At 36.3% G+C, this 20,828-nt stretch overlaps 1 protein-coding gene across 6 annotated transcripts in view; it reads left to right on the top strand.

The window, feature by feature from the left end:
- Positions 1-20,828, top strand: part of XPOT (exportin for tRNA) — a 168,513-nt gene that overhangs the window by 141,929 nt on the left and 5,756 nt on the right. For all 6 annotated transcript variants that reach the window (XM_059886554.1, XM_059886555.1, XM_059886552.1 and 3 more), the window contains 13 exons: positions 747-785; positions 917-979; positions 1,978-2,102; positions 2,482-2,626; positions 2,784-2,903; positions 3,250-3,344; positions 3,918-3,987; positions 6,075-6,313; positions 7,230-7,515; positions 8,781-8,970; positions 15,411-15,527; positions 15,967-16,082; positions 16,787-16,834. In XM_059886554.1, coding sequence (XP_059742537.1) covers positions 747-785; positions 917-979; positions 1,978-2,102; positions 2,482-2,626; positions 2,784-2,903; positions 3,250-3,344; positions 3,918-3,987; positions 6,075-6,313; positions 7,230-7,515; positions 8,781-8,970; positions 15,411-15,527; positions 15,967-16,082; positions 16,787-16,834 — 1,653 coding nt within the window. The remainder of the gene's footprint in view (positions 1-746; positions 786-916; positions 980-1,977; positions 2,103-2,481; positions 2,627-2,783; positions 2,904-3,249; positions 3,345-3,917; positions 3,988-6,074; positions 6,314-7,229; positions 7,516-8,780; positions 8,971-15,410; positions 15,528-15,966; positions 16,083-16,786; positions 16,835-20,828) is intronic.

The following is a 20,828-nucleotide window of genomic DNA, read 5'->3' as shown; positions in this document are numbered from 1 at the left end:
GGGAAGTCCCATGTGTTTGTTTTTAAATACAGTAGAAATTTTGTTAAAGATAGTTTATTATTTTAATTACATATGCATCATTTCTTATGAAGTTATTTTATAATTAAAATTTACCCCCTAGAGAGTTGCTGCCAATAATAGAACTTAAAACGTAGAAGGTATGAATCTCATATATTATACACGTAGCCTTTTAAAGAATTAATAACTTTTCATTATGACATTAGGTGAGAGCTATGCCTACTTTATTTACATTGATTTAGTTGAATTGAGTCAAGCTTAAGATAATATTTTTCCAAACTGAGTTTAGCTTCTGTTATAACATGTTTCTGCATGTATACTTTAAGAAATTTTAGGCAATGTGAAAAGGTATGAAGAAAGTTAAAATCACTATTGGTAATCCCACTGTGTCTCATAGTGGATTTCTAGGCTTTTATGGCCTTACTTAATTAAAAACAAGGTGAGACATACTTTGCTTTCTGTAATCTGCTTCTTTGCTGAGTACATTCATAAGTATCTTTAAAAATCAAGTTTATCTACATGTTTTTGCCTGTATGCCAAGTTACTTACTAGAAGTGAAATTGATAGATTTTAGATTAGGTACATTTCACATATAGAAAGGTACTATCAAACTGCCCTCCAGAAAAGCTGTGTGCATGTTTGAAAAGATACTAACTGATTAGAAAAATATTTTGATAAGCAAGTATTACTTTAGGAAACCTAATAAATGATTGCTTTCTTTTCAACAGCTTACAGTGCTTTCAGATCGACAAAAAGCTAACGTAGAGGTAACTAACTTCTTTTTACTTCTTTTAAACCAATAGTAGACTCTGTATCTGCAGTCTGCCTTGAAATACAGCCTAATTTCAAATTACATGAATTTAGAGACTGACAAAAGATACTTTATTCTTAATTTTAGACAATCATGTTGGCCGTTATGAAAAAATTAACCTATGATGAAGAATATAACTTTGAAAATGAGGTAAGAATTTTGGATTGAGGAGAAAACAGTTTTAATTTTATTATGTACCCACATCAGATTAGTATTTCAAGTTTTGAGTATCTTAGAGTCCTTTAAGACAAGAAGTGTTTTAAAAATTAGTCTTATTTATATTGATGACTTCTTAGATTAATGGAAACTTCATTAATTCTTCATGTTTTTGTATTTTGTCCTCTAATTCTTTAAAATGACCCTTTTAAGGACACTTTGTAGCACTGAACTTTGTAAAACATTGACAGTATTGTTCGTGATCATATTTCACTTTATATTTAATAAGAGAGGAATTGAGGCCCAATTGGTGGACCTCATATTGTCTGTGGGAGAGTGGGAATGAGGTACTTCACCGTCTCTGGATTTGTTCTGGTTAAAGTCCTCTCCAGGGTTGTCATGAGTCAGCTTTCCATCAGTCACAAGTGTCATGAGTGCTTTCTGGCAATTCAGTAATATTCTGTTACCCACTTCAGACATCAGAAACTTTGAACTACACGAGGATACTGGTGATGATCACCAACACACCATGCACTTGCAAAGTGCCAGGTTCATTACATATAGTATCGTTAATCATGTGATAGTATTACAGTTCTTAGAGTGGACAGTAAGATACAAAGAGTATACATAAGGTGCTAAGGTTCTCATAAAGCCCTATGTGAACCCATCGTAGCTTAGACTTTTGCTTTTGTTTTCCAAGCCTTCCATTATCTGGTGTTTGCCTAATCATCCCTCAGTCACTCTCTTCTGTTATAATGACTCTTGATTTTAACCTCCTCCCTGTGCTGTTTCTGGCTCTAGGCTTTCATAGTCTAGGTCTGGGAAATAATTGTGAGCAGGAGGGGAAAGACTACTGCATTTTCCTACGTAAATATTTATGAAAAAAATAAAAGTGTATTAAATTTGTAAATATAAAAAACTAATGAGAACTCACCATTTTATGTGTCTTAAGGTCTTTTAAGTTTCTTAATGGAATTTTTAAAATACCATAGGGTGAAGATGAAGCCATGTTTGTAGAATATAGAAAACAACTGAAGTTATTGTTGGACAGGCTTGCTCAAGTTTCACCAGAGTTACTGCTGGCTTCTGTTCGCAGAGTGTTCAGTTCTACACTGCAGTAAGTTTGTTCGTCTCTTTCTAACAAGTCACCTCTTTCCTCTTCTCCCTGATGGTGGCCTACCATAAGTGAGTCACATGACTTACTTGTTTGTTTTACTTACTAAGATCTTATGTGTATCTCCAAAACAATGCCCTTGACTCCTTAATTTATCTTGATCCTGGAGGGGAAATGCTGCTCTTCGGAACATAAACAATAAAATGGATTACATTGGTTATTTATACTTCTGTGATATGAATTATGTTCCCTGGCAGAATTAACAATTGCTGTGACTTTTTAATAATTAAAGAGGATTTTGTTGGTGTCTTTTTATCCGGTGCATCACTAGTTGTACAGAGGGTTTGCATTCAGATCTCAGTGATGTGTTATACCTTGGTAGGAATTGGCAGACTACACGGTTTATGGAAGTTGAAGTGGCAATAAGATTGCTGTATATGTTGGCAGAAGCTCTTCCAGTATCTCATGGTGCTCACTTCTCAGGTGATGTTTCAAAAGCTAGTGCTTTGCAGGATATGATGCGAACTGTAAGTATACTAAGACAACTTATTCTGAACCTAATTTTCTGTTTTCATATAAGCTAATGTGAGTTTCTTAATTGTTAGAGTTTAATATACATTATTACAGGGACATTTTGATGTTGCAGTAAATGAAGACAGATTTCTTAACTTTTTCCTGCTCTAGCTGGTAACATCAGGAGTTAGCTCCTATCAGCACACATCTGTGACATTGGAGTTCTTCGAAACTGTTGTTAGATACGAAAAGTTTTTCACAGTTGAACCTCAGCACATTCCATGTGTACTAGTAAGTATACACTTTACTCTCAGCTTTTGTTATTTTCCATATGTTTCAGCTAATGAACAGATAGTATTCTATCTTTCTCTTATCACTTTTTTCCAGAGCTCTCAAAAACTCCTGAACATGCTAAAACTCCTCCATTTCTTTAAAATGGAGTTTGTGTCTAGTCAGTTATTTAAAACAAATATTCAAGGACCTATTAACGTGTAGTGTAGGCTCACTTGCGTGTACCTGGTTCCTCTCTTCCAGAGCTAAAAAGTAAAATTCGATATGAACAAAAACATGTCATGACATTAGCAAAAAAAGATGTTAAATAAATACAGAAATAGTAAAAGTGTCTCTCTTTCTTTAGATGGCTTTCTTAGATCACAGGGGTCTGCGGCACTCTAGTGCTAAAGTCCGGAGCAGAACCGCTTACCTATTCTCCAGATTTGTTAAATCTCTTAAGTAAGTAAAACATTTTGGCTGTTATGTTTAATTCTTATTTTTAAGATTGTTAAGTAAGATGTAACTTATTATCTAAGAGCCTATGGTAGATTTAGTTCTTTCTGTTCTTAGGCTTTTTAAAAAAATGTTCCTTTTTGTATTGTGCTAAGATTTCTTTTCTTTCTCTTTAGCCAGGTACTTTGTTCATTATTAAACTGATTTGTTTGAATATTTTTATATATAACACTTGTCATTACTAATGGCATTAGTTATTTCACAGTTTTATTGCTGTAGATAGTACAACTATATGGTTTCTTTGAAATTCTAAAGATGATATTCCTTGGAAATACGTTTTTAACTTAATCCGTCATATTGTTCTTTACTAGTACCATTTTTTTAGGTATGAAAACTACTTTTTCTTAGGTTATAATATTGTAATTTAAAAAAATTATAGCTAGTCTGAATGGTGACATGTGACTACCTTAGAACTGAACGTTTTTTTTAGTTCTGCCTTAAAGAGGAATTTGATATTTCAGCACTACTCCAAGCACTATTATTTATGTAATTGTGGTTTTCCTTTTTGCCTTTATTCAGTAAACAAATGAATCCTTTCATTGAGGATATTCTGAATAGAATACAAGATTTATTAGAGCTTTCTCCACCTGTAAGTATCTTTCTTTCTAAATGAAAGTTGGGGTGGGGGGCATGTAGGGCTTAGATCTATTTACTAAAACTCTGTTGAGATATAGTAAACAAACATAGCATTAGAAATAAAAGAGGAAAAAAGAAATAGAAGGGAATCAAAATTTGATTGATAAGATTTAGCAGTGTGAGATATGGTCTGCTCTCTGTACTATTAAATAACCAGTATTTTTTGGAGAAGGAATATTCAGTTTCAAAATTATTCTCTGTTTAGTACTGTGATCACACGAGCCATTCTCAGTAACTTCTAGTAGACTGAAATTTTATTGTTAAACTTCTGGCTTGAGGTAAAAAGAATTTAAACACTGCTTGATCTGAATATCTCAGTTACTTATTTCACTAGAAAGATTTAAGTAATCTTTAAAAGATACCTTGTAAGCACATTTTGATATCTGTTTTTGTGTAAAATACTGGCAATCTCAGCAAACTACTGACATTGACTTTTTTTTTGTCATTTTGGTGAGAGTTATTAATGGAGCCACACTTGAAAAATGTTAAACATAAAATATTTTCTTTTTTAAAATAAGTATATGGGTTAATTTCATTGTGTGAAAGGTTACTAATGAATTATATGGTTAAATTTGCCTACATACTAAAGAAATCTATATTAAAAGATTTTTCACAGAGCCGTATTTAGCCATGCCATATTTATGGATATTGGAAATTTTTTCTTATTGCACATGGAAACAAGAACTTGTACTATACCTGTAACCTTTTTTTAGTGTGTAAAAAGACTTGATTCACAGTGCTTTTACTGAATGTTGACTGCTTAGTAGGGGTATAAATACTGTGTATTTATCTAGCAACTTTAACTTTATGATCTCAACTCCTAGAGCAGTGATTGGTCCTAGTGTTACTTAATAAGTGTTTTAGTTACTTCTAAATAAGGACATTCTCTTTTAAAAGATAAAAGATTCTTTTATACACACACACACACATATAATATATACATATTTCATTGCATGAAAGGTTACTAATAATTATATGGTTAAATTTGCCTACATACTAAAGAAATCTATATTAAAAGATTTTCACACAGCCATATTTAGCCATGCCATATTTATGGATATTGGAAATTTTACATATATGTATATATTATATATATATAAATATATAATAAGGCCTCCACACAATTTATCTGTTTTAAGACTAGGCTTGTAAATAATTTCTTAACAGGGAGTTTTGGTAGAAGGGCCTCTGATATTTTCCCCTTCCCCCTGGCCTCTCAGATTGCATAAATGTAAAAAATAATAAAACTTACTGGGAGAAGGCAAGGGCAACCCACTCCAGTACTCTTGCCTGGAAAATCCCATGGATGGAGGAGCCTGGTAGGCTGCAGTCCATGGGGTCGCTAAAAGTTGGACACAACTGAGCGACTTGACTTTCACTTTTCACTTTCATGCATTGGAGAAGGAAACGGCAACCCACTCCAGTGTTCTTGCCTGGAGAATCCCTGGGACGGGGGAGCCTGGTGGGCTGCCATCTATGGGGTCGCACAGAGTCAGACACGACTGAAGCGACTTAGCAGCAGCAGCAGCAGTAAAATGGGTCAGTGTATGGATGGATGTTTGCTTACACTTGAATAAGATCTTTTCTTTTTATTTCCAGTCTTATTTTCAAACGTGCAAAAGTAACAACTTGTGTATGTGTTTATTACGTGGCATTTGTTGTTATTTAAATCTTAAACACTTTAAAATATTAATCTGTGTGGCATTTGTCTTAACCTTCAAAGCATTTTATAAAACTGATTTTTAGCATCCTAATAACAGATAAATTTTATAAAAGTAAAACAAGTTAGAAAACTGATTATTATAATAATAATAATAATAATACAGTATTATAAAACTGTATTATTATTACACGACCATTTATGAAGTCATGTCAATAGACCCCTCATCTTTTGACCTCTAATTCAGTTTATTTACAAGTACTCAATCTCCTTTTTATTAATGAGTTGGTGTGATAGATTACATCTTCTGTCCCTCTTTTACTTTTAAATGGGAGGAACTGAACAAAGAAAAACTTAAATAAGACTAAATTTCATTTTAGGAGAATGGTTACCAGTCTTTGTTGAGCAGCGACGATCAATTATTTATCTATGAGACAGCTGGAGTGCTAATTGTTAATAGTGAGTATCCAGCAGAGCGGAAGCAGGCATTAATGAGGAATCTGTTGACTCCACTCATGGAGAAGTTTAAAATTCTGTTAGAAAAATTGATGCTGGCACAGGACGAAGAAAGACAGGCATCTCTAGCAGACTGTCTCAACCATGCTGTTGGATTTGCTAGGTGAGTGTGATTGGTGAAAATTGGCATTTAAATTGGTGAAGTGATTTTCTCAGTATATACAGAATCATTTACTTAGATTTTTCTGGAATTGGGCATGTGTGTCATGTTTCTGAAACTGGATTGTCCAGAGATTTGTGTAAACATTTCTTTTCTAAATTCATTAAATTAGGAGATTTAGCTGAAGAAGGGAATAGATCTCATAACATTCTGGATTTCTGACTTGACATCTTTTTAAATCCTTAACTTGTCTGATTTCTCTGGTTTAAGTTGATAATGTATTTAAGGAGATTCGCTTAAGTATATATACCAATGACATCAGGGGATCTGTTATGGAATCTTAAGGAGAAGGTGCTGAGGCTTCTTATTAGTTGTTGCATTGTGTCCCAACCACCCAAGCCATTGTTTCTGTCTCTACACATACTTCTTTATTGGTAAAGAATAATAGTATGAAAGTTTGAGTGATTTTTAATTAGAAGCACTTAGAGAAATTGCTCTATAGAAGACTTCCATGCAAAAGCTTATGTTAGAGATATTGTATAAATAACTCAATTCTAAGATTGTTTTCTAATATAAATTGGTGGTTTACAGTTTGTGTAGTATAGCCTATTCATAGTAAATATTTTTTTTTTTCCTCTTTACTGCATATATTGTCAGCAGGATTTTAGCAAAATATTGAGGTGGGCTCACATTTGAGAGATTGTATCAATTACATTTCATTCATTTAACTTGGGCCCTTTCTGGAATGGTAACTGGAAGCAACCATTAACTAAAAGTGGACATAACTGTGACATGGAAAATAAAGAATTGGCTGCTTTGTTTTGTCAGTTTTATAATTTGTTGTGCATTGTTGTTTATTACTCCATAAACCACTTGAAGAATTAACTTAAAACCAGTTACCTGATCATTGTTTCTGTAGTCGAACCAGCAAAGCTTTCAGCAACAAGCAGACTGTGAAGCAATGTGGCTGTTCCGAAGTTTACCTGGACTGTTTACAGACGTTCTTGCCAGCTCTTAGTTGTCCCTTACAAAAGGATATTCTCAGGAGTGGAGTCCGCACTTTCCTTCATCGCATGATTATTTGCCTGGAGGAAGAAGTCCTTCCCTTCATTCCATCTGCTTCAGAACACATGCTCAAAGATTGTGAAGCAAAAGACCTCCAGGAATTCATTCCTCTTATCAACCAGATTACAGCCAAATTTAAGGTACCATACACCTTCAGAGGTCAGAGAATTTCCTGACTTTAAGATCTCCTGACTTTTGTATTTCTCTTTAGATATATTTTAGCATTTGACTTTTTTTTTTTTTTTTTTTTGAGTATGAGTTATCTGAGGGCATGGATCACACATATTTTTATCATCCCAATGTCTACAATACTCCCTGACACTCAGGGCCTGATCGATAGATATTTAATAAGAATAGATCTTTTCTGTTCTATGCAGCAGAAGAAAACTATTAGTTTGGTGTTTTAGAAAAGCAAATGAAACAGCATTGGATACTAAATGTCTAACAAATAAGTTAAAAGCACTGTAATTTGGGTATCCAAGTAGTTTAAAAGTAATTCAATGTCAGTTTTATGTACAAGGAAATTTAAGCAAAGCATAAGCTAGCTAATGAAATTGGCTAACACTTAACATAGTGTTTTCTGTGTTCAAAATTTGTCCTGAGCATTTTCTTATACATTCATTTGAATTTTGTAACAACCGTGAAAGTTAAGTATTGTTCTTTTATAGATGAAGAAACTGAGACACTTAACTGAGAGGTAAGGAATTTGCTTAAGGCCATGTAAAGCCTTCACAGAGTTCAATCGTATAAATTCATTTTTAATTTAGCAGTGAAAGTGAAAGTCACTTAGTCGTGTCTGACTCTTTGCTACCCATGGAATTCTCTAGGCCAGAATACTGGAGTAGGTAGCCTTTCCCTTCTCCAGGGGATCTTCCCAACCCAGGGAGAGAACCCAGGTCTTGTGCATTGCAGGCGGAGTCTTTACCAGCTGAGCCCCCACAAGGGAAGCCCAAGAATACTGGAGTGGGTAGCCTATCCCTTCTCTAGCGGATCTTCCTGACCCAGGAATCAAACCGGTTATCTCCTGCATTGCAGGTGGATTCTTCACCAACTGAGCTATCAGGGAGTCCCTAATTTAGCAGTAGAATTCATTTATTGAGAATTTAAATTTGACAGTATTCCATGACAATATTTGATTGTGGAATATGTTTGATTCCATGTTACTTGAACCTCAATCTTGAATTGTAGGAAATGGTTTGAACTTAATGATTTTTGAGGCTTTCAATACTGTATATGCTATGTACATTTTTGTCTTAATATTGATATTTGCTAGCTGAATTATATAAATATGTATCCTAAATATAGAAACTCTGGAAAAAGGCTTTATGTAAAACATGTTTTTCCTAAATTTTAAATTAGTAATTTTCTTATTTCTCAGATAGTAATAGTTGTTTCCTCTCTTCAGATACAGGTATCCCCATTTTTACAACAAATGTTCATGCCTCTTCTTCATGCAATTTTTGAAGTTTTGCTCCGACCAGCAGAAGAAAACGACCAATCTGCTGCTTTAGAGAAGCAGATGTTGCGAAGGAGTTACTTTGCTTTCCTGCAAACAGTCACAGGCAGTGGAATGAGTGAAGTCATAGCAAATCAAGGTGTGGATGCATGCAGTGCCTAAATTGTCTATTATTTGTCACAGTTCTGTATCTGTATGCCCAAGAGCTAGTTGAAGTAAACACTGAACTTTTTTTTTTTTATGATTTTATTTTATTTATTTATTTTTTTACTTTACAATATTGTATTGGTTTTGCCATACATCAACATGAATCCGCCACGGGTGTACACGTGCTCCCCATCCTGAACCCCGCCTCCCTGCTCCCTCCCTGTACCATCCCTCTGGGTCATCCCAGTGCACCAGCCCTAAGCATCCTGTATCCTGCATTGAACCTGGACTGGCGATTCGTTTCTTATACGATATTATACATATTTCATTGCCGTTCTCCCAAATCATCCCACCCTCGCCCTCTCCCACAGAGTCCAAAAGACTGTTTTATACATCTGTGTCTCTTTTGTTTCTCACATACAGGGTTATCATTACCATCTTTCTAAATTCCATATATATGCGTTAGTATACTGTATTGTTGTTTTTCTTCTGGCTTACTTCACTCTGTATAATAGGCTCCAGTTTCATCCACCTCATTAGAACTGATTCAAATATATTCTTTTTAATGGCTGAGTAATACTCCATTGTGTATATGTACCACGGCTTTCTTATCCATTCGTCTGCTGATGGACATCCAGATTGCTTCCATGTCCTGGCTATTATAAACAAACACTGAACTTTTGATGTAGTTATATGTTGGCCACAAGGATGACAGTTCATTATTATCAGAGTGGCGATCACTTTCACTTCAGCACCCTTAAAATTAATTTGTATTCAGTTCCTGTTTTCTTAAACCAGTGTTCCTTTTTCTTTTTTTTTAAGTTGACTAGCAATGTGTTAGCTTCAGATATACAGCCAAGTGATTCAGTTATACACATATCCTTTTTCAGATTATTTTCCATTATAGGTTATTATAAGATACTGAATCTAGTTTCTTATTCTATATAGTAGCTCCTTGTTGGTTATCTATTTCATACATAGTAACGTATATCTGTTAATCTCATCAGCTCAGTTCAGTTGCTCAGTAGTGTCTGACTATATGCGACCCTATGGACTGCATCATGGCCAGGCTTCCCTGTCCATCACCAACTCCTGGAGCTTGCTCACACTCATGTTCATTGAGTCGATGATGCCATCCAACCATCTCATCCTCTGTTGTCCCCTTCTCCTCCCACCTTCAATCTTTCCCAGCATCAGGGGCTTTTCAAATGAGTCAGTTCTTCACATCAGGTGGCCAAAGTATGGGAGTTTGAGCTTCAACATCAGTCCTTCCAATGAATATTCAGGATGCATTTCCTTTAAGAGGACTGGTTGGATCTCCTTGCAGTCCAAGGGACTCTCAAGAGTCTTCTCCAACACCACAGTTCAAGAACATCAATTCTTTGGCACTCAGCTTTCTTTATAGTCCAACTCTCACATCCATACATGACTACTGGAAACACCATAGCTTTGACTAGACAGACCTTTGTTGGCAAAGTAATGTCTCTGCTTTTTAATATGCCGTCTAGGTTGGTCATAGCTTGTCTTCCAGGGAGCAAGCGTCTTTTAATTTCATGGCTGCAGTCACCATCTGCATGATTTTGGAGCCCAAAAAAATAGTCAGCCACTGTTTCCGTTGTTTCTGCATCTACTTACCATGAAGTAATGGGACCAGATACCATGATCTTAGTTTTCTGAATGTTGAGTTTTAAGCCAACTTTTTCACTCTTCTCTCTCACTTTCCTCTAGAGGCTCTTTAGTTCTTCTTCAGTTTTTGCCATAAGGGTGTCATCATCTTCATATCTGAGGTTATTGATATTTCTCCCAGCAATCTTAATTCCAGCTTGTGCTTCCTCCAGCCCAGTGTTTCTCGTGATGTACTCTGCATATAAGTTAAATAAGTACGGTGACAGTATACATTCTTAACATACTCCTTTCCCAATTTTGAACCAGTCTGTTGTTCCATGTCAGGTTCTAACTGTTGCTTCTTGAAAGTGAAGTTGCTCAGTTGTGTCTGACTCTTTGCAACCCCATGGATTGTAGCCTACCAGGCTTCTCTGTCTGTGGGATTTTCCAGGCAAGAGTACTGGAATTGGTTGCCATTTCCTTCAGGGGATCTTCCCGACCCAGGGATTGAACCCGGGTCTCCCACATTGCAGGCAGATCTTTACCCTCTGAGCCACTGCATACAGATTTCTCAGGAGGCAGGTCAGGTGGTCTGGTATTCCCATCTCTTTCAGAATTTTCCAGTTTGTTGTAGTCCACACAGTCAAAGGCTTTGGCGTAATCAATAAAGCACAAATAGATGTTTTTCTGGAACTCTTGCTTTTTTGATGATTGAACGGATGTTGGTAATTTGATCTCTGATTCCTCTACCTTTTCTAAAACCAGCTTGAACATCTGGAAGTTCACGGTTCACGTACTGTTGAAGCCTGGTTTGGAGAATTTTGAGCATTATTTTGCTAGTGTATGAGATGAGTGCAATTGTGTGGTAGTTTGAACATTCTTTGGCATTGCCTTTCTTTGGGATTGGAATGAAAACTGACCTTTTCCAGTCCTGTGGCCACTGCTGAGCTTTCCAAGTTTGCTGGTATACTAAGTGCAGTACTTTTACAGCATCATCTTTTAGGATTTGAAATAGTTCAACTGGAATTCCATCACCTGCACTAGCTTTGTTCTTAGTGATGCTTTCTAAGGTTCACTTGACTTTGTGTTCCAGGATGTCTGGATCTAGTCCAGTAATCAGACCATCATGGTTATCTGGGTCATGAAGATCTTTTTTGTATAGTTCTCCTGTGTATTCTTGCCACCTCTTCTCAATATCTTTTGCTTCTGTTAGGTCCATACCATTTCTATTCTTCATTGTGCCCATTTTTGCATGAAATGTTCCCTTGGTATCTCTAATTTTCTTAAAGAGATATCTAGTCTTTAGAGGTTAATCTCATACCTCTAATTTATTCCTCCCCACTTCCTCTTCGGTAACCATAAGTTTTTTATGTCTGTGAGTCTTGTTTCTTTTTTGTAAATAAGCTCATTTGTGTCATGATTTAGACTCCACATATAAATGGTATCATATAATACTTGTCTTTCTCTGTCTGACTCACTTTACCTAGTAGGATAATCTCTAGGTTCATCCATGTTGCTGCAGATTGAAATATTCCACTGTTTTTGATGACTGAGTATACCCCACTGTATATATAACCTACATCTTGTTTATCCATGCCTCTTTTGGTGGACATTTAGGTTGCTTCCACGTTTGGGCTTTTGTAAATAGTGCTGCTGTGAACATTGTTGTGCACGTTTCTTTTCAAATTAGAGTTTTCATCTTTTCTGGGTATATGGCCAGGAGTGGGATTGCTGGATTACACGGTAAGTCCACGTATAGTTTTCTAAGAACCAACATACTGTCTCCGTACTGGCTGCACCAGCGTCCATTGCCACCGTCAGTGTAGAAGAGCTGCCTTTTCTCCATACACTCTCCAGCCTTTGTTATTTGGAGGCTTTTTGATGATGGCCATTCTGTGAGGTGATAACATCATTGTAGTTTTGATTTGCATTTGTCTAATAATTAGCAATGTTGCACATCTTTTTAATGTGCTTCTTGGCCATCTGTTTGTCTTTGAAGAAAGGTCTGTTTAGGTTTTCTGCCCAGTTTTTGATGGGGTTGTTTATTTTTTTGTTATTGAGTACTATGAACTGTTTGCATATTTTGGATTTAAGCCCTCCTCAGTCTCATAGTTTATAAATATTTTCTTCCAGTCTTCTCATTTCATTTATGATTTACTTTGCTGTGCAAATGCCAATAAGTTTGTTTAGGTTCCATTTATTTTTGCTTTTATTTCTTTTGCTTTGGAAGACTGACCTAAGAAAGTATTGCTGTGATTTATGTCAGAGAATGTTTACTTAACATTCTCTTCTAGTTTGATGGTATCATGTCTTACATTTAGGTCTTTAAGCCATTTTGAGTTTATTTTTGTGTACAGCATGAGGGAATGTTCTAACTTGACTGATTAACAAGTAGCTATCTAGCTTTCGCAACACGACTTACCAAAGAGACTGTCTTTTTCCATTATATAATCTTGCCTTTGTAGATTAATTGACTGTAGGTGTTTGTGTTTTTTTTCTGGCTTCTATTTTGTTTCATTGATCTGTATGTTCGTTTTTGTGCCATTATCATGCTGTTTTTACTACAGTAGCTCTGTAGTGTTGTTGGAAGTCTGGGAGGGGTGTGCCTCCAGCTTTGTTCTTTTTCCTCAGGATTGCTTTGGCAATTCTGGGTCTTTTATGGTTCCATATAAATTTTAGTATCATTCTTCTAATTCTTTAAAAAATACCATGGGTAATTTGATAGGAATTGTATTAAATCCATAGGTAACTTTGGGTAGTATGATGGCCATTCTAACAATATTCTTCCAAACCAAGAACATGGGATATCTTTCCATTTCTTTGAATCATCTTCAGTTTCTGTTATCAATTTTTTATAGTCCTCAGCATATAGATCTTTCACCTCCTTGGTAGGTTTATTTATTGGTTGTGGTTTTTTAAATTTTTTTGGACACAATCTCAAGTGTGATTGTTTTTTGCTTTTTCTGGTATTATTAAAGAAATGTGACAGATTTCTATATATTAGACTTGTATCCTGCTACCTTGCTGAACTCATTTATTCTAATATATTTTTTTATGGAATCCTTAGGGTTTTCAATATAGAATATCATGTCATTTGCCTATAATGACAGTTTTACCTCTCCCTTCCAGTATGGATACCACCCTTTATTTCTTTTTTATCTAATTGCTGTGGCTGAGACTTCTAATACTATATTGATTAGAAGTGGTGAGAGTGAACATTCTTCTCTTGTTCCAAAATTGAGCAGGAAGGTTTTTGGCTTTTCACCATTGAGTATTACATTCACTGTGGGTTTGTTATAAATGGCTTTTATTATGTTGAGATATACTCCCTCTGTACTCACTTTGGTGAGAGTTTTTATCATGAAGGGATGTTGATTTTACCAGATGCTTTTTCTGAATCTACTGAGATAATCATGTGGTTTTTGTCTTTTCTTTTTTTGGGGTAGTATGTCACATTGATTTGCATATATTGAACCATCCTTGTGACCCTGAAATAAATCCTACTTGATCATGTGTTTTTATGTGTTATTGGCTTCAGTTTGCTAATATTTTGTTGAGGATTTTTGTGTCTATATTCATCAAAGATACCAGACTATAATTTTCTTAAGACAGATTCTGTTTCACTTCTAATGATCAGTCTGTTGAAGTTACCTGTTCCTTCTTCATTCAGATTTGGTAGGCTGTATGTCTCTAGAAATTTTTCCATTTCTTCTAGGTGGTCCATTTTGTTGCCATATAACTGTAGTATTATAATTTTTTTTTAAATTTCTTTAGTACTGGTTGTTATTTCTTTTTCATTTTTTATTTTGTTTATTTGAGTCCTTTTCCTTCTTGATGAGACAGGCTACAGGTTTGTTGATTTTGTTTATCCCTTCCAAAAAACCATCTCCTGCTTTTATTGCCTTTTTCTATTATTTTTTTAAATCTATTTAATCTGTGTCTTCTCTCTGATATTTATTTCCTTCCTTCTGTTGACTTCAGGATTTGTTTGTTCTTTTTCTAATTCTTTTAGGTGGTAGGTTCCATTGTTTGAGATTTTTCTTGTTTTTTTGAGGAAGGCCTATATCACTATGAACTTCTGTCTTAAGACTGCTTTTGATGCATCCTGTAGACTTTTGTATGGTAGTTTTACATTATCACTTGCTTTGGTATTCTTTTTTCTTCTTTGATTTCCTCATTGACCCATTGGTGTTTTAGTACCACATTGTTTGATTTCCACATAGTTGTTTTTCATTTTTCTTTCTGTGGTTGATCTCTAGTTTCATACCATTGTGGTCAGAAAAGATACTTGAAATTATTTCTATCCTTTTATATTTACTGTGGCTTGGTTGTGTGTTCTAGTATGTGTTTTATTCTAGAGAATGTTCTTTGTTTGCCTGAAGCTATATTAGTTGATTCCTTCATAGTATAATACTGTGATGGCTTCTTGCCAGAATTGACCCGACAATTCAATCTTACTGGCCACTTTGCTTTTTTTTTTTTAATTAACACATTAGTGTCTGGGGGATTTTTGCAGAAATTTAGTGCCTGTGGCCTGCAATTAGTTATATAACTGAATATTGAATTGTCTCTGGTCAATAAGCTATTAAAAATGGACTACAGGGGTCCACATAGAGAATTTTGCTATATGGAAATCCAGAGGGCGGGATAATGAGGGAATAGTAATTTTTCAGTGTTTTATACTTGAAATTTAGGAGCCAGGATAATAAAAATTGAGGGATCTTATCAACCCTGTAAATGCTTTTGTCTTGTTACTATATATGAACTCAGAACTTCAGATTGCCTTTCTAGTTCCTTTTCAGATTGAACTCCCGTTTTTCTCTTCAGGTGCAGAGAATGTAGAACGAGTGCTGGTTACTGTTATTCAAGGAGCAGTCGAATATCCAGATCCCATTGCTCAGAAAACATGTTTTATTATCCTTTCCAAGTTGGTAGAACTCTGGGGTAAGATAATTCTTTTTAAAAAAATCTTGGGGCTTCCCCTGGTGTCTCAGTAGTAAAAGAATGTGCCTGCCAGTGCAGGAGACACAGGTTTGATCCCTGATCCAGGAAGATCCCACATGCCTTGGAGCAACTTAGCCTGTGCATCACAACTATTGAACCTGTGCTTAAGAGCCCAGGAGCTGCAGCTGCTGAAGCCTGTGTGCCCTAGAGCCTGTACCTTGATAGAGAAAAGCCCACGTAGCAACGAAGACCCAGCACAGTCAAAGATAAATATAATTAAAAAAAAAAATTCTTCATTCCCCGACCTGTTTCCTAAGACAAGAGAGATGAAATGGGATCCTAGTCCTATCACAGACAGGCGCTGGGAGTTGATTTTCACTGGTAATAAATTAAATGACTTCATTATTATACAAGATGAAAATTTGAATTTTCTTAACAGGAGGTAAAGATGGACCAGTGGGATTTGCTGATTTTGTTTATAAGCACATTGTCCCCGCATGTTTCCTAGCACCTTTAAAACAAACCTTTGATCTGGCAGATGCTCAAACAGTATTGGTAAGCACCTAGGAATTTCTTTAGACCTTCTTAGATCTCATGTATTCTAACTCACAATTTCTTCCTTAATGCCAGGCTGATTATATTAGATTTCATTGACTTTAAAAAAAAATAATAATTTCAAATTAGAATATTAATTAAAAATTTTTTTTAAAACATTGATGATACCTTTTGGACCTTTTGTGAATTCTTACTAAATCTTGATATTAAAGTTGACTGTATAAAATGTAGCTCCTCCAGTTTTAACAACCAGGACTTTTTCTAGGACTGTGAAAGGGTACATGATGCAAGCATTCTTTAAAGCTTGGTTGGGTTACTAGTTTCCTACCACTTCTTTCATCCTAAAACTTGTGCTTAATGTTGTTTTTTTTTTCTTAATCATTAAGAGAGTAACTTTCTCTTCCTCATTTAATAGTTTCCCCAAATCTCATCTTTAGAATGCTTAATGTCAAGCAGTTGCCCTTTACTCATTTCCCTAGGAACAAGTAAAAGCTTGATTTCTTAATTATAATGCACTACATTAAGACAGTATTTTTGTATTTTTCTGTCTAACTCATTTGTTCCTTTTGCCTGTCTGTTACCATTCCTTTCTCCATCTTTTCTTTGGCAGTAAATGTTAGTGAACAGTGGCAAGGGAAAGAAGTGTAGGTTCAGTATTTAAGAATTGACTACTATATTAAATTTCGTAAACTTGCTTTTCATAGGCTTTATCTGAGTGTGCAGTGACACTGAAAACAATTCATCTCAAACGGGTAAGCTTTGTACTTCTTGCTCCCTTATTTTCAGCTTGCATGTTTATTTTTTATAGTTTTAATTGAGTATGTCTTGTTCTTGAAAACTATCTTTTATGAAAATTGATTAACTTCGCCTTCGACTATCTTGGATGTGAGGGTGGGGTCGAACAAAAGTAGTAGCATCCTTTATTGTCTTTCACATTTGGGATAACCAGAAGGTTAAATGTATATTTGTTTGGTTTGACAAACAATAAGAAAAATCTTAACCAGAATTTCACAATCCCAGGTTTCACTGCCTGGTAGGTTCTTCACAGATTTGTCCAACTTCTTAGTGTTACTGATTGGTTAGAGCACTTCACTACTTCAGAAGTTTGTAGTCCCCTTGTTAACCTAACAATTTGTATAAATCATAAGTGATTCTGGGCTGAATCTAGCTGGTGTGTTGTTTGCTTTATATAGTGTTTTTAACTAAGGAAAAATTTCAAAATTTCAAATGCCAGCATTTGAAAATCAGGTCCTTTTTTTTTTTAAACAAAGATTTCTGTCTCCGACTTCTCAAAGCCAGGATGCCAGCACATGACTAGCAGTCCCGCATAGCTGAAGTCATCTAGTGAGCAGCAGCTTCCCTCAATCACCCAAAATAAACACATGAGGTTTTGTTCAGAGTCTCCGTACATCCCACTCCCTTGTCTGAACTTGAATTTTTGATTCCAAGAGAGACTTGAAGAGTTTTCAATCCAGCATTTTCTCTACACCTATTACGTGCTAGGGAGGAAGGTCTCTGTGTTTGGGGCAGCAAGGGTCCTATATAAACATGAATAAAAAGTGTCCCAACATTTATGGAGCTTAGAATTGGGCTTCCCTGGTAGTTCAGCTGGTAAAGAATCCGCCTGCAATGTGGGAGACCTGGGTTGGGAAGATCCCCTGGAGAAGGGAACAGCTACTCACTCCAGTATTTTGGCCTGGAGAATTCCATGGGCTATCCATGAGGTCACAAAGAGTCGGACACGACTAAGCAACTTTCACTTAGAATCGGGGAGACCAATACTTAAAAACTCAATTGGATATGTTAAGTAAGTACTTTAATAGAGGTATAGTAAATTAATCCATTTGTATTAAATGGAACATAGTGGGACTAAAGATGAATGAGCAGATCTGCCCAGGCAGTATATAAGTCAGTACCGAAAAGAGGAAGTATTTTTCAGTTTTTTTAGAGACGGTGAAACAACTGTGGATTCATTAGACTGACCAGGAGGAGCTGGCCCTCTGGACAAAGATACTGTGACAGGTGTAGGAAGACAGATCAGGTGTTCAGTGTAGACTTAGTGAAAAATAGTTATCCTTTTTAACTAAAGTATAGGGGTTCAGTTCAGTTCAGTCGCTCAGTCGTGTTCGACTCTTTGCGGCCCCATGAATCGCAGCACGCCAGGCCTCCCTGTCCATCACCAACTCTCAGAGTTCACTGAGACTCACATCCATCGAGTCAGTGATGCCATCCAGCCACCTCATCCTCTGTCGTCCCCTTCTCCTCCTGCCCCCAATCCCTCCCAGCATCAGAGTCTTTTCCAATGAGTCAACTCTTCACCTGAGGTGGCCAAAGTACTGGAGTTTCAGCTTTAGCATCTTTCCTTCCAAAGAACACCCAGGGCTGATCTCCTTCAGAATGGACTGGTTGGATCTCCTTGCAGTCCAAGGGACTCGCAAGAGTCTTCTCCAACACCACAGTTCAAAAGCATCAGTTCTTTGGCGCTCAGCCTTCTTCACAGTCCAACTCTCACATCCATACATGACCACAGGAAAAACCATAGCCTTGACTAGACGGACCTTTGTTGGCAAAGTATAGGGGTAGAATAGCTAAAAACCAAATTGGGACTAGGTATGTGTTACATGTGAAAAGTTGGGAAGTTAGTAGGCAGTGATTGTAATTTAGAATAGCTAGGTAGAAAAAATGTACACAGAACACTTAGAAATGTGGGTCAAAAGAAGTTAGAACTAAATACTAGTTTTGGAGTTCTCAGGTTGTAGTTTAAGATGGAGTAGTAGAAATGAATGAGACCTTCTTAGACCAGGACAGAAAGAACTTTGGCTAAAGCAAGAGTTAGCAGAAAGCTAGAAGTAGGGCCAAAGGTATGAAAGTTAGGGGACTAGAGTCATGAAAGAGAAGACTGGTTAACATTTTAGATGCTAGAGAGTCAAGGAGAATGAGGAATAACAAACAGGAAGAATGATATTTACAATTTGGAAGTGTTTATCTTGTCCTCAGAGTTGTTATTTAGACACACACAGAATTGAATCAAGTGGAACATTACATTTATATGAAATTAAAAGGCGCTTAGTCCTTGGAAGGAAAGTTATGACCAACCTAGATAGCATATTCAAAAGCAGAGACATTACTTTGCCAACAAAGGTTCGTCTAGTCAAGGCTATGGTTTTTCCTGTGGTCATGTATGGATGTGAGAGTTGGACTGTGAAGAAGGCTGAGCACAGAAGAATTGATGCTTCTGAACTGTGGTGTTGGAGAAGACTCTTGAGAGTCCCTTGGACTGCAAGGAGATCCAACCAGTCCATTCTGAAGGAGATCAGCCCTGGGATTTCTTTGGAAGGAATGATGCTGAAGCTGAAACTCCAGTACTTTGGCCACCTCATGTGAAGAGTTGCCTCATTGGAAAAGACTCTGATGCTGGGAGGGATTGGGGGCAGGAGGAGAAGGGGACGACAGAGGATGAGGTGGCTGGATGGCATCACTGACTCGATAGATGTGAGTCTCAGTGAACTCTGGGAGTTGGTGATGGACAGGGAGGCCTGGCGTGCTGCGATTCATGGGGCCGCAAAGAGTCGGACACAACTGAGTGACTGATCTGATCTGATCTGAACATTATATTTGAAAATTATTTACTTCATTTTTCTATTTTCTCATTTATTTACCTGACTGATATCCTCTAGAGGTCAAAGTTTACGTTTCCTCGTTAAAAAAAAAAAACTATACTCCATTTTTAAGTGATAACAGTGGAGTTATATGCAGTGATGAGCAGTGAATGGGCATTTAGTACCGGAGAGTAGTAGAATAAAGAAGTGAGAAGGAAAGTAGAAGTGATACGAGAAACTTGCACAAACAGTCCAGTATTATCTCCTCTCAGGAACAAGTTTCCTTAGAAGGATCATTAAATTGTGACCTGGATTGATCGGGCTAGTGGGTCAGGAGTCAAGGTGGATAAGGAAACATAAAGAAAGCCTTTGATTCAGGAGCAATAATGTTAACAGGAAATCCAGATATTAATGCAGGGAGAAGTACATTGAAGAGAGTTGGATTGCTTTTGTTTTGATAGCATCCTTTCAGTTGCACTAGGTTGGAGTAATCAACATATTAAAACATTTAAGTTAGATTCATGTTTGAAGATGAAATTAGTAGAGATTTTGTTTGTTTTCTGAGTATTGATTGGATTTATTGTATTTGGTTGAGGCCACCGTCTCAGCAACAGAGTGCTGTAAGAAAGCCGTTCTCAAACTGTGTCCTAAGTTCTTTGTAAGTGTTGAGAAGGGGCAGAGATTGGGGTTAAGTCTGTGGAACTCTTCTCCCCTCCCTCTGCCAAGTTTACCCTTAAAAAGCCAGATAACTTTCCGAAAGTTTTAGCATCTAGAAGTACTAGCAGTTGGCAACGAAGGACAGTGGTTTAAGATATCAAATGACCTGCTCTTTATTTAGTATTTAGTACAGACTTAATTAACAGCAAACTGGACAAATCACCTTATCTTCCTGTGTCTTAGTTTCCTCACCTGGCTACTAAATTCCTGTTTCCTAGTTTATTGAACAGAAGAAGGAAGTGTGCTTTTATTGCTATTATCTCCTATGTAGCATTTTGTTATTTCCTGCTTATATTTTCATTTCTAAAGATGTTAATTTTCCTGGCACTACCCACAGGCTTCCCCCAGCGTGCCTCTAGTCCACTCTGGTAGATTGGGAGCACCTCTCTTTGCTTTCTTTTTCAGTCCTGTGAGTCAGACTCTGGTTTTA

The sequence above is a fragment of the Bos taurus genome, chromosome 5 (assembly GCF_002263795.3).
Source record: "Bos taurus isolate L1 Dominette 01449 registration number 42190680 breed Hereford chromosome 5, ARS-UCD2.0, whole genome shotgun sequence".
In the NCBI taxonomy this organism is placed as follows: domain Eukaryota; kingdom Metazoa; phylum Chordata; class Mammalia; order Artiodactyla; family Bovidae; genus Bos; species Bos taurus.
The sequence above is the reverse complement of the archived record's forward strand: the minus strand, read 5'-3'. Positions and strand labels throughout refer to the sequence as shown.